The following is a 15,219-nucleotide window of genomic DNA, read 5'->3' as shown; positions in this document are numbered from 1 at the left end:
CCAATATGATACTTGAATTAAATGAAATATTCCATTGGCCTCAAATTTAAAATATTAGTAGGGTTTATTAGATCTATTTTCCTAATATATAAAACATTAAAACATAGCATATTTAGTAAATATTCAGTTTTTAGTAATTTTCAATCTTCGAGACCAACAGCCTTAATCTTTGACTGGTTTTCTAAATTCTCCACGATATCTTTCAGATAATCTTCATCTTTTAAAAAATATACATATAATTCTCTTTCCATTTGATGCAGTTTATTAGATGCCAAAATTTTTCTCTTTGTCTTCACATCAGCAAGAATATCAGTAAGAAGATGATTTAGCTTATTCAACTGGGATTCAACTTGATGAAACTGCTCTGTTAACTCCTAAAAAGAAAATAAAAATGCTTTTACTACAAAAGCACTATTTGTAATAGCAATTATAAATTTAAAATGTAATTTACAGGCAAAGAATCCAAATAATAGGGGCACCTGGGTGGCTCAGTCTTTATCGGCTCAGGACATATCTCATCTTAGGGTCCTGGGATGGAGCCCTGACTCTGGTTCCCTGCTCAGCAGGGCATCCGCTTCTCCCATGATTTTAATGATAAATGAACTTCAATTAAAAGGGTTTTTTAAAGATTTTATTTATTTATTTGACAGAAAGAGACACAGCGAGAGAGGGAACACAAGCAGGGGGAGTTGAGAGTGGGAGAAGTAGGCTCCCCACCAAGCAGGGAACCCGATGCGGAACTCAATCCCAGGACCCTAGGATCATGACCTGAGCCAAAGGCAGAGCCTAACGACTAAGCCATGCAGGCGCCCCTAAAAATCCACAGGTTTAATATAAATTCTATGTAAAATCAATTGTAACAGCTTTTCATAGGTAATTTTAAGGGATTCAAAGCAAACTGTTCCTCCCTGAAGAGTCCTTGATACGTACACTGTAGTGCATATTCATGCATTCAGCCTATTACCAGAAGTCTACCATGTGCCAAGCACTGTTTGAGAGACTATTGACAGAAGAACACCATCTCCTTCATGGAGCTTATACTCCACTTAATCGACTGCACCTTGTTTTAGCCTAATCTTGGTCTACGCTAGATAAAAGTGGTACTGAGAAAGTCTTGAAATGAAGCAATTACCCATAAAAGAATCACCTCAACAGAAATCTCCATTTTTCTTTTTTTTCACAGTGTTACAGAAGATAGAATTACATGTAACATTCAACAACCCCAACTTGCCATGTAATTCTCCTCCTTAAGAACTTAAACACGCCACCCACTCATGCTTGCTGTCCTCTCTCTCAGTCTCTCAAATAAATAAAATCTTTAAAACAAACAAAAAAAAGGGTTGCCTGGGTAGCTCAGATGGTTAAGCATCTGCCTTCAGCTTAGGTCATAATCTCTAGGTCCTAGAATCTAACCCCCTGGCAGACTCCTGGCTCAGCAGGGAGCCTGCTTCTCCCTCTCCCTCTGCCTCTCCCCCATGCTCATGCTCTCTCTCTCTAACTCAAATGAGTAAACAAAATCTTCTATTTTTTTAATATTAATTAATTTGAGAGAGAGCAAAAGAGAGAGCACAAGCAGGGGGCAGAGAAAGAGGAAGAGGGGAAAAGCAGATTCCCCACTGAGCAGGAAGCCAGATGTGAGACTCGATCCCAGGACCCCAAGATCATGACCTGAGCCAAAGGCAGACAGATGCTTAACTGAATGAGCCACCCACGCACCCTTAAATCTTAAAAAAATAATAATAATAAAGAAAAAGAACCTAGACATGCCAGACCCTTTACATTTAACATACAACCTCACTCCCTAACACCAAAAGCTGTTTATTAACAAGTTTCCATGGCTTTCTAATCATGTATTCAACTTCTGTAAATTTCCAGCCACTATTACCAAAGAGAAAATCTATAGCTCTATCTCAACCTTTTGTACCTTCTCACTGTGGTCCACGAGCATGGGGATCACCTGGGGTATTTGTTATGAATACAAATGCCTGCACCCCACGCCACACTAAATTACTCAAACTCCAACAGGCTCCCTGGTGATTCTAATAAACAAATTCAAGAATGACTGCTTTACACCAGTCATAAATGCCAGTTTCAGAGAGCAATTACACTTTAACAAAATCAAGTAATACTTACATTAAGTGGTTCCTTGAAGAAAAACTTGGTAAACTTGAATGAGAAACTACAATCTCACCTTCAGTTTCAGTACTAAAGATCTTAATAGTTGCTAAAATAATATTCCTATAGATACTGAAAAATATCCCTCATTAATAACAAAAGTGAAAATTAAAATTTATACAGAAGGCATTTTTATATTTTACTGGGTTAGGGAAAAAATTAAATGATGACTCTCAATAAGATTATAGTGAAATCACCATACTTTAGTGATTCTAGGATGCAATCTTTCACATTTTAAAACATCTGAAACCCACAGCAATTTATAATTGAGAGCATCATGTAATTATTAGCCACTCGTAAGAAATGTTTTATCATCAACACTAAAAAAAATTTTTATTTTGATAAAAACACTTAACATGAGATCTCCCCCTTAACAGATTTTATAAGAGTACAACAGTACTGCTAACTACAGGCACAACTTTTTAGAGCATGGATGTACCTTCCAGAACTGACACTTTGTATCTGTTGGTTAACAACCCATTTCCCCCTCCAATCCCATCATTCTACCCTCTGCCTCTGTTGAGTTTGACTATTTAAGATATCTCTATAACTGGAATCATGAATTATTTGTCCTTGTGACTGGTTTATTTCATTCAGCATAATTTCCTCAAGGTTCATCCATATTGTCACATATTATAGGATTTCTATTTATTAAGGCTGAATAGTACTTTGTGTGTATATATCACATCTTCTTTATCCATTCCTCCTTTGGTAGATATTTAAATTGTTTCCATAACCTGGCTATTAGGAATAATTACAATGGATGTAGGAGTGTTAATAATTCTTCAAGATCCTGATTTCAGTTCTTCTGTTTAAATACCCAGAAGTGCAATTCCTGGATCATAGGGATCATTAATTTTTTTGAGAAAACTCCATACTGTTTTCCACAGCGGCTGCACCATTTTGGACTCCTACCAGTAGTGTACTAGGGTTCTAATTTCTCCACATTTTCACCAACACTTTTTGATTTTTTTTTTTTAAAGATTTACTTGAGAAAGACAAAGTGCATACACATGAATAAGTGGGTGAGCTAGGGAAGGGCAGAGGGAGCAAAACCTCAAGCAGCTGGATGCAGACCCAGGACCCATGCGATTGGACCTGAACCAAAACCAAGAGTCAGACACTTAAGCAACTGAGCCACCCAGGTGCCCCAATTTTGCTTTTTTACTACTAGCCACTCTAACAGGTATAAGGTGATATCTCATTGCAGTTTTGATGTGCATTTTTCTGATGATGAGTGACACTGAGCAACTATCCAGATACCTGTTGACTGTCTGTATGTCTTCTTTGGAGAAAGCTCTAGTCAAGAATTTTCAAAAGAATTTTTAAAGATTTTATTTATTTATTTGAGAGCGAGACAGTGAGAGAGAGCATGAACGAGGAGAAGGTCAGAGGGAGAAGCAGACTCCCCATGGAGCTGGGAGCCCGATGTGGGACTCGATCCCGGGACTCCGGGATCATGACCTGAGCTGAAGGCAGTCGTCCAACCAACTGAGCCACCCAGGCGTCCCCTCAAAAGAATTTTTAAATTGGATTATTAGTCTTCTGCTAACACCAACATTCTCAATGAATAGCATAGAAAAATAAAGACAACTACTTTGAGTCCAAAAATATCACAGAAGAACTGCATGTTAAGTGTGAAGCTTTGAAATACCCTAACCATTTTACCCGTGTATTTTTCATTTAATGTGTACATTCAAGAGTGATACGATAAAAATCTACCCACACCTAAAAGGTATCTTCTAGTAAGTATTCAATAAAAATTATCAATAAGAAAGTATTGTGTGGGGATGCCTGGGTGGCTCAGATGGTTAAGTGACTGCCTTCAGCTCAGGTTGTGATCCCTAGGATTAATTTCTACATCTGGCTCCCTGCTCAGTGGGGAGCCTGCTCCTCCCTCTGCCCCTTCCCCTGCTTGTGCTCTCTCTAGCTCTCGTGTGTTCTAATAAATAAATAAAATCTTTGGGGCGCCTGGGTGGCTCAGTGGTTTAAAGCCTCTGCCTTCGGCTCAGGTCATGATCCCAGGGTCCTGGGATGGAGCCCCACATCGGGCTCTCTGCTCAGCGGGGAGCCTGCTTTCTCCTCTCTTTCTCCGCCTGCCTCTCTGCCTAGTTGTGATCTCTGTCTGTCAAATAAATAAATAAAATCTTTTAAAAAATAAATAAATAAAATAATAAAAAATAAATAAAATATTTTAAAACGTATCATGCCTATTTAACAGAAAGGCTTTTTTTTTAAAGCAATTCATAAAATGATGGTATACCATATGATCAATGGTATCTAGTAGACATTTAAACAGTGCTGGTAACAAGGAAAATAGGTGTGACCCCTCGGAAAAACAATATGTCAGCATCAAAGGCCAAAAAAAAAAAAAGGAAATACCTGAGAAACTCAATCATCCTACTTCCAAGAATTCATCCAAATGTAAGGATTCAACAACAAAAAGCTATACACACAAGATATATGTGATAGCATTCAAGAGCAAACAAAAAAATGAAAACTACCAAAAAATATTCAACAGTGGACTGGTTACAAAAATTACTATAATATTAATAATTAAAATTATTCAGAAGGAAAATGTTTATTTCATAACACTAAGTGAAAAGGAAAAATAAAAAAGATGTGTAAGTAAATGTGAAAATCTTATACCTTCAAATACTAACAAAAAAAAAAGATGGCATAGAAATATTAATAACAGGGCACCTGGGTGGCTCAGTGGGTTGGGCCGCTGCCTTCGGCTCAGGTCATGATCTTAGGGTCCTGGGATCGAGTCCCGCATTGGGCTCTCTGCTCAGCATGGAGCCTGCTTCCCTTCCTCTCTCTCTGCCTGCCTCTCTGCCTATTTATGATCTCTCTTTGTCAAATAAATAAATAAAAATCTTTAAAAAAAAAAAGAACAATTAAAAAATATTAATAATAAAAGAATGTTAAGACAAAAAGCGCAGTAAGAATCGAGAAGATCATTATGTAATACTAAATGGTTCAATTCACCGTAATTCAAACCACCAGGATAATAATTCACCACAATTTTAAACTTAGATACACAGCTGCTGTGTAAGTTAGGTAATTCCTCACAAAATTAAATATAGAATTACCACATGATCCAGCAATTACACTTCTAGGGATATACCCAAAATAAACAAAAACAAGGACTCACATACCTGTATAACCCATGTTCACAGCAGCATATTCACAACAGCCAAAAGGTGGAAACAACCCAAGTGACCATCAACAGACAAACAGATAAACAAAATGTACTATATGCAAACAATGGGGTATTACTCAGCCATAAAAAAGGAATAAAATTCTGACACATGCTGTAACATGGATAAATTCACTGAGACAGAAAGTGGAATAGAAGTTATCAGGGCTGGGGAGGAAGGAGTGAAAAGTTACTGTTTAATGTTTCTATTTGGGATGATGAAAAAGCTATGGAAATGTACAATGGTCATGGTTGCGCAATATGTGAATGTACTTTTGTACATAATACCACTGAATTGTGTATGAATGTACTTTTGTACATAATGCCACTGAATTGTGTATGTACTTTTGTACTTAATGCCCCCGAATTGTACACTTAAAAAGGGTTAAAGCTGGGGCACCTGGGTGGCTCAGTGGGTTAAGCCTCTGCCTTTGGCTCAGGTCATGATCTCAGGGTCCTGGGATCCAGCCCCATGTCCGGCTCTCTGCTCGGCAGGGAGCCTGCTTCCTCCTCTCTCTCTCTGCCTGCCTCTCTGCCTACTTGTGATCTCTCTTTGTCAAGTAAATAAATAAAATCTTAAAAAAAAAATGGTTAAAGCTATAACTTTACATTTTCTGTATTTCACCACAATAAAACCATTATTTAAAAAAAAATTAATCACAAGCATTCCTGCTCCAAGGAAAGGTGGGCAAGTTATCCATATCCTCCCATAAGAAAAAAGTGAAGGGGCACCTGGGTGGCTCAGTGGGTTAAGCCTCTGCCTTCAGCTCAGGTCATGATCTCAAGAGTCCTTGGATCAAGACCCACATCGGGCTCTCTGCTCAGTAGGGATCCTGCCTCCCCATCCCCTCGCTGCCTCTCTGCCTACTTATGATATCTGTGTCTAATAAATAAATAAAAAATCTTAAAAAAAAAAAAAAGAAAAAATGTAAAAGGCTAAATGAAATATTTTTAAAAATTAGCAAAACAAAAGCTTCCTAAAATCAATGAAGAGTAACAAGACAGAAAAGGAGCTGTAAGTCCATAAAACATCCCACATTGCTAAGGCAAGTCTAGGAGTAGCTTCACTCTAGGGCAAATGCCAATCTTGGAAAATCAGAACCTATGATTCTTGAGACTCACAAGGTGAGTGGGAGAAAAATCAGTCCAAGGTCCACAGAACATGGGACATCAAATGGGAGACCTCCTTCATAATAAGCCAAGGACTCACAGTACACCAACAATCATAAGATCAGAATGGTCCAGAAGTGGAAGAGCCCCTAGATAGAAATACATGCCAGACAGGAATCACCTGGCTCCTCTAAAGACTCTTAGACTTAACTGATCCTGCCCACAGTGTCTAACGCAAGAGACATGAAGGCAAAAAACATTTAAGGATCTTTTATTCCACAAGAAGCTCTTTTCACCAGAAAGAGAAGGATTTTATTTTTATCGTACGCCTCAATAAATGGTGATGGGACAATTTGCTTATATGGAAAAAAATGTGAGTGTGCACGTGTGCACACGTCTGCAGCTGGGAGACACCCAGGAAGGCCATCTTCAGCAATACAATCTACAATAGCAAAAACTGAAAATAACTTAGATGTCTGTCAACATAACAGATAATTAAACTGTCAGATTTCATAAAATAGAATACTAACTACATAAAAGAGAAAACTACAGGGGTACCTGGGTGGCTCAGTTGGTTAAGAGTCCGGATGCTGTGATCTCATGGGTTGTGAGATGGAGCCCAACCGAGCTCAGCAGGGAGTCTGCTTGAGATTCTCTCCCTCTGACCCTTCCCCGTGCACATGTGCACTCTCTCTCAAATAAATAAATAGGTTAAAACAACAACAACAACAACAAAAACTATAAATGAGCTAGAGCTTTACATACGTCAACATGGATGAAACTCAGCATCTTAATATTAATCAACAAGTTAGTAAACAATAGAATAAGAAACCAAATACATAAACTTCAAAAACATCTAAAACTAAACAATACACAGTCTAGCAGGGCAGCTGGTGGCTCAGTTAGTTAAGTGCCTGACTTCGGCTCGGGTCATGATCCCAGGATCCTGGGATCGCGCCCCACGTCCAGGTTCCCTGCTCAGTGGGGAGTCTGCTTGTCCCTCTACTCCTCTCCCAGCTCATGCACATGCTCATGCTCTCTCTCTCTCTCAAATAAATAAAATTTAAAAATATATATACAACCTAAGAATATATATACGCAATAAAAGTATAAACAAAAGCAAGCAAATGATATAATTAAATGTAGTTCTCCTTGATGAAGGAAAGGAAATGCTATTAGGAGAAGCAAGCTGTCACAGAGCACTTCAAAGGTAAAAGCCCTCTATTTGCTGAGACAGGTAAAATACAGGGGTGGTTTGATTTTTTCTTTAAATTTTTAGTGTAAACGTTATGTAACCTTTTATGTCTGAAATTTCTTATAAAATTTCTTTTTCTTTTTTAAAGATTTTATTTATTTGACAGAGAACACAAGTAGGCTGAGAAGCAGGCAGAGAGAGGAAGGGAAGCAGGCTCTCCGCTGAGCAAAGAGCCCGACGTGGGGCTCGATCCCAGGACTCTGGGATCGTGACCTGAGCCGAAGGCAGAGGCTTTAACCCACTGAGCCACCCAGGCGCCCCGTAGAATTTCTTCTTAAAAATTCTATGTACATTGATCAAAATAATCTGAAAAATATATTTATATGTGAACAGACAATAGGATATAAAAAAATAAATTTTATAGTAGGGCAACAGGATTTGGGGTAGTATTTCCCTCATGTTAACGTTGTCTTTAGCATCTTTTACAACAAGCATATTTTTTTTTATAGCATCTTTGGTTACTATGGTGAGTACCCACCTGATCACTAAGCAAAAGCTGATTTCCTCCTTGATATAAGGTGTCACAAAGCATGTCCACATCATTATTCAGTTTGGACAGAAAGAAACAATGTTCTTGAGCAGAAACTGCCAATTGACCTTGTATTAAAGAAACATCCTTTTTTAATTTCTCAGCCACTTCCTCCAGGTTTCCATGGGTTATAAATAATTCTTTTTTCTTATTCTCTCCTTCTAAAAGTTGATAAAGCCTAAAATTTGAAAATAAAAATTATAGGTGAAAATTCTCAAATCAGTGCAATTTTCAAAATTATAATCTTTATATTGGGTATTGGGTATCTTTGTGGATATGTAACAGATTAAAAATATTAACCTGGAAAAAAATTAATCTGTCTACTGCTAAATCAAGCAACCAAAAACATTCCAGCTAAAATACTAACTCATTACAGGGCACCTGGGTAGCTCAGTCAGTTAAGCTTCTGCCTTCCACTCAGGTCATGATCCCAGGATTCAGTTCTGCATCGTGCTCCCTGCTCAGCAAGGAGTCTGCTTCCGCCTCTCTCTCTCCCTATCATGCTCTCTCTCAAATAAATAAAACCTTTAAGAAAAATAAAATACTGGGCCCCTGGGTGGCTCAGTGGGTTAAGCATCTGCCTTCAGCTCATGTCATGATCTCAGGGTCCTGGGTTTGAGTCTTACCTTGGACTCTTTGCTCAGCAGGGAGCCTGCTTCCCTCTCTCTCTCTCTCTGCCTGCCTCTCTGCCTACTTGTAATCTCTGTCAAAAAATAAAATCTTTAAAAAAAAGAAAAAGAAAAAGAAAATACTATCTCATTACAGAAATACACATTATAATTACTGTTACCTGCTTCCCACTTTCTCATCTCCCAAATTTTAAATATATTTTTTGACTTTTAACTGCCATTACCCTATTTCAAACAAAGTATGTTTCAGAAATACTGCCCAAGGAAACACTGTTTTCACAGAACACGAGTATGATATAACAGAAATAGCAATGAAGTTGAAACAGAAGACCCAGGTCTGAGTTCTGGCTGTCTTTTGATACCGGCATCAGGTCAACCTCTGAGACTAAATTTTTCATGTCACATACCTATCATTCTAGGATGGTACTGGATTTAAAAGAAAAAAATTAAAAATAAAATATAAAACGTAAAAAAAAATGTAAGCAATAAAGAGCTACAGAAATAGTAAACTTGCTACTTCAGTCTTATCCATATTTGTTGAATTAAATTCCTAATGAACTATTAGGCCACTTTAACATTTCAAACATTAATGGCAGAAAATCCTTTGGAACAAATGGAAAATGTGAGGCAGCATTTTCTATATATTTCTGACAAAAAAGGTTTGTTCTTTTTCTTTAATTTCAAAAATATGTATTTTTAAAATTATTTTAATTATTTTAACAAGTTGCAACAGACTTCATAAAACTGGTTCAAGTCCAAGGCTGTGGATTTTGTTCTTGTGGGATGTAACTACACAACTTCAGGGGGAACTATTCTTTCTTTATTTATTTTTTAAAAGATTTTATTTATTTGACAGAGAGAGATCACAAGTGGGCAGAGAGGCAAGCAGAGAGAGAGAGAGGAGGAAGCAGGCTCCCTGCAGAGCAGAGAGCCCGACGTGGGACTCGATCCCAGGACCCTGAGATCATGACCTGAGCTGAAGGCAAAGGCTTAACCCACTGAGCCACCCAGGTGCCAGGGGAAACTATTCTTAACTCATGATGTCAGTGTCACCCTTTCCATGTCCCTCCCTCACCTCATTAATAAGAAAAAAAAAAAAAAAAGGAGGGGCGCCTGGGTGGCTCAGTGGATTGTGTATGTCTGCCTTCGGCTCAGGTTCTGATCCCAGGCTCCTGGGATCAAGCCCCACGTTGGGCTCCACATTCCGTGCCCTGCTCAGCAGGGCGTCTGCTTCTCCCTCTGTCCCTCTCCCTGCTTGTGCTTGCTCTCCCCCTCTCAAACAAATAAAATCTTAAAAACAAAAGGAATAGATGATTTTCCTCTACAACTCAAAAAAAATCAGGAGTAAAATCCAGATTGTTGAGGACTTTGACTACTTTAGTCCTCCAATTTTTGTATCCCTATACTATCAACTGGTTTGACATCCAGAAGAGGCTGGGAGGGAGCATTCATTTTCACAGATTCACCTGACCAAAAACAAAGTCAGTTTCCGCCTCTTCTCTCTGCTGACACCTTCTCTGAATGCAATCAGTTCTCTGCCTAGCAATACTGGTGTGTTTCTATTCAACACACCAAGCTGTATTGGAACTCCCTGTAGTTAAAACTCCTACCTCAATCTCAAATAAGGCATCTAAATAATGGTGCCTAAAGGTGAGTTAAGACCTTGTATAGTCACTCCACCAACCCATCCACCTCAGCTCTAAAACAGCTACTCCCAGATTTAACATGAATGGAAAAGGGAGCAAAATATTCAAAATGAACGAGTCGTATGTGAGAAAAATGAAAGAAGAGAACAGAGGGCCAAAAACAGAGAGTGAAAAATGTTTTAAACTTCCACAGTATTAGTTCAAACTTTCTACACTATTTCACAAAAACAAAAGAATTACTAAAGAAACAAAGATACACACCTGTGAGTAGAATAGTCCTTGGTATCAATGGTATTCCTTGGATTTATCTGCTGAGATACTAATGGGTCTGTTAGCATTTCTAATCGCTTGTGGAGCATCCTATTACTTTGACTAAGTTCTTGAACCAAATTTTCAAGTTGACGATGTATGTCCCAGTGCTTTCTCAACTCAATTTCATATGATAACTGTAGAAGCTCAAAAGATGCTTTTTGCTTTATCAACTGATTTAAAACTAACTCTTGTCTTGCTGTATAACAGTCTTGTTTAGCAATCTGTAGATCAAAATCTCCCTTTACAACGGGCATATTCAGTAACTGGGCATTCTCTTTTACCACAGCAGGCAAATTTTTATCTTTTATATGAGAGATTTGTTCTTCGAGTTTCAGAATCTCACTCTTCAAGTTAGAAATTTTAGCATCCAAATTATCTTTGCCAAGAGCCTACACAGAAAAAGCAATTACACTTAAAACAGTAAGTATAAAGTTGAAAGTTTTGACATAATTTTACTTCCATTTTAGTTTATCAGATATTGTGCTAATAAAAACTAATTTCATGTTAACAAAAGCCAAAATCACAGCTTAAAAAAGGGAAAGCGTAGGCTAAGCCAGAAGTAAACTGCTACGTTTAAATACTATTACTACCATATATATACAGTAATGGCTACCAAAACACACCCCCTGTAGCACAGAAATCACTGAATGCAAATGTACACTAAGTTTTTCTCAAAACAAAAATTATCGGGTGCCTGGGTGGCTCAGTGGGTTAAAGCCACTGCCTTCGGCTCAGGTCATGATCCCAGGGTCCTGGGATGGAGCCCCACATCAGGCTCTCTGCTCAGCAGGGAGCCTGCTTCCTCCTCTCTCTCTGCCTGCCTCTCTGCCTACTTGTGATCCCTATCTGTCAAATAAATAAATAAAATCTTAAAAAAAAAAAAAAAAAGTATCCCAGTAGCTATTCTCCTAGTCTGTCAGTTGATCTTTAGCACTTGTAAAGAGTGACAGAACTTCATACTTTATTCTAAAGTCTGTGTCAGTAACATGAACTAACTTGGTGCTCATATTCAGTTTCAGCTATATTTTCACTCAGTTACCTAGGGGTTAAATTACCAAGGCAGCAAGCTTTCCAAGAGTCCAGCTGGATATATGCACTACATCTGTACATTCTCAACTAAAAAGTCAGGGTTTCAGTCCACTGAATTGGGTCCCTGACTTCAGCAGCACCAAACAAGGAGCAAACAAGGCAGAATACCCAAAACAAAGCAACAAGGCTCTTTACCCAAACATCATAAAAGAGGGCATTTCAGTGTCCTCTGAGTTCGAACCAACACCAATTTCAAATTCAGAAAAAGTACTTTGTTTAAAATTAGCTACTGTGATTGGGTTATAATTACTATTTTTGCCCTCCACTGATATGAATATCTATTTGTATGAAACACTGACACACATCAAAACTAAGCACTGAATAAACACAAAATAAGAAAATGTAACTTATCTTACATTTCTTACATTGTTACAAATGTACTTGTTTCATCCCCCTTCCTAAAGTACTGTAATATTAATATGTCTTCCATTATGAACAATAATTATTATAGGAATCCAGTCTCATTTCTCTTGTTTACCTTGCTAAAGAGGCTATGAAGATTCTCCTCTGCCCACTGTATACTTGACTTCATGCTTAAATTACCAGCTTTCAAGTGAATTAACTCATGTTGAGCACAAATGTAGGCTAGCTGCAACCTTGCCATCTCTAGCCGTCTCTCCTCAAGGATTTCTTGATTATCACAAATAGATGGTGCTTGTATATCTAACAGTTGAAAATTTTCTTCATTTGAACTTTCAACTACTTCATGTATACCGGGAAAGAACTGTTTTTTGGTATATAAGGTTAATGCGGCTGTGCTTTGCTCTTCCTGGCTTAGATATTTTTCCAAGGAAAACTGAGATAAAAACACCAGTGGGTTTGTCCCTTGATCCAAATTAGAATGTCTGAAGAACATCATCAATTTAGCAACTCCATCAGTAAGCGCCTGAAGTTCTCTATTTATGTTAGTATTCATAGCATTCAGAATTCCTTGACTCTGCTTCAGCCTTTTAGTGGCTGCTTCTTCTTTAGCATTTAACCTCAGAGATCTGTGGCTTGTTACAGAAGCCATCAACTGGCATTTATTACGTCGCTGAATTTTTAGGTTCTTTAATTTCTGCAGAGTTTGAACCTCAATCTCTAATTTATCTAGCACTTTGTCATCCAGGGCAGATGTCTTCAAATCAGAAGTCTTACAGGTTTTAAGAACTTCATCTAATGCTGCTCCTTCTAGGATAGGCTTGCCTGATTTTTGAAGAATGCTAAAAGCTTCCAATTCTTCTTCAGACAATACATTCTGTTCATTCACATTCCCACAAAACCACTTCAGAAATGATTCATCTTCAGCAGTCTCAAACAACCAGTCAAAATCTTCCCCATTAAGAGTATCAGCTTTAGGATAATTGATTTTTTTTAATGCTTCCACAAACTCTTTTCCACAACTCATGGTTTAAATACCCAATTTCTTTGTAATGGATATGGATTTATGTTGATAGTTAGAAAAAAAACCCCAATATTAAATTTATGTTAAGTCCACAGAGAAGGGAAAAAATATTTTTAGAATTTGACTTCTCCTGGGGGAGGAAAAACAAGTATTAGACCATAAATAAAATAACTGTATTTGTAAATGGGCAATACTGATAAATATGACAACATCTGGGAACCATCTAACCCAGAAGGAGTTAAAGCTGAAATGTTTGATGAAGATAAACAAAATAAACTAAGATATTACTGAGAACACTTTAAAACAATGAAAACCTGCTTAGCAAGAAAAGTCTTTCCAAAGATAGTCATTAAAAACACACTGTATCAAAATAAAGCTTTGCTTGACCTTCAAAAAAAAACAAAAACAAAAACAAAAAAACACTGTATCTTACGGAGCAGATGAGTTCATGCATTCAGTCTTTAATTCAGAGTAAATGTCTAAACCAGTCCAAGCCAGCCTGTGGCTCCGCAGCCTCTTCCCCCCACCCGCCGTCCCCAAGTAAGAAAACAAATAGGTAATGTCCCCGAGGAAGAGTCAACAAGATGCTAACCTCCGCGACTCAGTGAGCACCAGCCATTCGCACAGGAACCGATGTCGACAGACGGTCCAGCTACGGTCCAGCTAATGCAGGCAACGGCGGGCTCAAGACTGAAGAACCGCCCTCAAACTGACCTTAAAACTCAACGAAAGAAGAAAACTGTCACGCTGTGCGGTGAGGGCCGGCACCCGTCTCGCAAGGTGCACAAATACCAGGTCGCTATGCCGAGCACCCAAAACTAACATAACCGTGTAGCTCAACTGTACTTCCGAACAAAAAACTAAAGCAAAATAACCCCAAATCCGAGCACCAAGTACCCGCCAGGGCACGAGCCCCGGAAAACTAAGCACCCGTGGTAAAAACACACGGGCATTTGCGGGTCTGTAGCCAACGCCCCGCCGAACCACCACGATGACCTCCGTAAGGGAGCCCCACGGATGGTGGCCGGCCGCACAAACGCACGTGCGACACGGATGCAGGTCAGTAACACAGCCCAGCGTTAAAGGTAAACCGCACAGACCCCAGCGGCACTGGCCCCGGCACCCGCGGCCCCGCCCCCACCGCGCGAGACCCGCCGCCCGCGGCCCCGCCCGCCCCAAGAGCACCAGACCGCCCGCCCTCGACCCCCGCGCCCGCCCGAGAGGGCCCGCCCGAGGGGACCCGCCCGCGGCCCTGCCCCGCCCCCGCCTCGACCCCCACCGGAAGGCTCCTCACTCTCCCCGGCGCCGCGCTCCCCGCCGACGCCCACCTCCCGCTGGCATTCGCACTCCTCGCCCTCTCCCGTAGCTCCAACCCCTGCGGACCCCGACTGTGCCGCGCGGGCAAGTACCCGCGCGCCTGAAAGGAGTCCCCAGGGCTGCCTGGAGAGAAAATCGGCGCCGCTCCCACAGCCCCACGCCCCGGAACGGAGAGGCCGGCGCCATTCACCTCTGGAAGCTCCGTTCGCGTCCCTCAGAATCCCGCCGCCGCATTCCGCGTCTCGCACTACCTCACGGGAGCGCTGCCACCGCGCGCGCGCAGAGGGCAGAGGCAGGGCGTGGCTTGACCGTCTGCGCAGGCGCGGCGTCGGAAGAGGCAGGCCTGGAGGGGAGGGACTTTGGGGCGGAGTTGAGCAGGGCGCTGTCCCGCCCCCCGGCCCAGCGCCCCGCGGTGCGGGCAAGCTGGTTGGCTCCCTGCCGCGGGGGCGGGGCCGGGATGCGCGGGCCGGGGTGGGGGACTTGGGGCGGGTCGGGATTTGGCGCCCGGAGTGCTGCGGAGGTCGGCGACCCAGGACAGGCACCTCAACGCAGGCGGGTTCGCGGTCCTGCC

The 15,219-nt window shown here is 40.5% G+C and overlaps 1 protein-coding gene across 2 annotated transcripts; it reads right to left on the bottom strand.

Annotated features, from left to right (window-relative positions):
* Window positions 1-40: 40 nt before the first annotated feature.
* On the bottom strand, window positions 41-13,986 carry HAUS3 (HAUS augmin like complex subunit 3). 2 transcript variants are annotated; one of them, XM_032856306.1, is made up of 5 exons: window positions 13,924-13,986; window positions 12,426-13,461; window positions 10,808-11,247; window positions 8,221-8,449; window positions 41-374 (listed from the first exon to the last, which is right to left on the bottom strand). In XM_032856306.1, exons 2-5 carry the CDS (start codon window positions 13,332-13,334, stop codon window positions 141-143), a joined length of 1,812 nt encoding a protein of 603 aa, XP_032712197.1. In that variant the 5' UTR covers window positions 13,335-13,461; window positions 13,924-13,986; the 3' UTR covers window positions 41-140. The 2 variants fall into 2 exon arrangements, with proteins under 2 accessions (XP_032712197.1, XP_032712188.1); XM_032856297.1 differs by lacking the exon at window positions 13,924-13,986 and adding an exon at window positions 13,755-13,878 and having other exon boundaries at window positions 12,426-13,691.
* Window positions 13,987-15,219: the final 1,233 nt, after the last annotated feature.

This window comes from Lontra canadensis, unplaced genomic scaffold (assembly GCF_010015895.1).
Source record: "Lontra canadensis isolate GAN:19392208 unplaced genomic scaffold, GSC_riverotter_1.0 scaffold1, whole genome shotgun sequence".
In the NCBI taxonomy this organism is placed as follows: Eukaryota; Metazoa; Chordata; class Mammalia; order Carnivora; family Mustelidae; genus Lontra; species Lontra canadensis.
This window is presented reverse-complemented; position numbering and strand designations above follow the sequence as displayed.

Coding starts and splice junctions, on each gene's coding strand:
- HAUS3 (XM_032856306.1), bottom strand. CDS start 13,334: ATGAGTTGTGGAAAAGAGTTTGTGGAAGCATTAAAAAAAATCAATTAT. Junction 8,450..10,807: donor AAGGACTATTCTACTCACAG/GTGTGTATCTTT, acceptor TTCAAATTTTAG/GCTTTATCAACTTTTAGAAG. Junction 375..8,220: donor AGCTTTTGCTTAGTGATCAG/GTGGGTACTCAC, acceptor TTTTCTTTTTAG/GAGTTAACAGAGCAGTTTCA.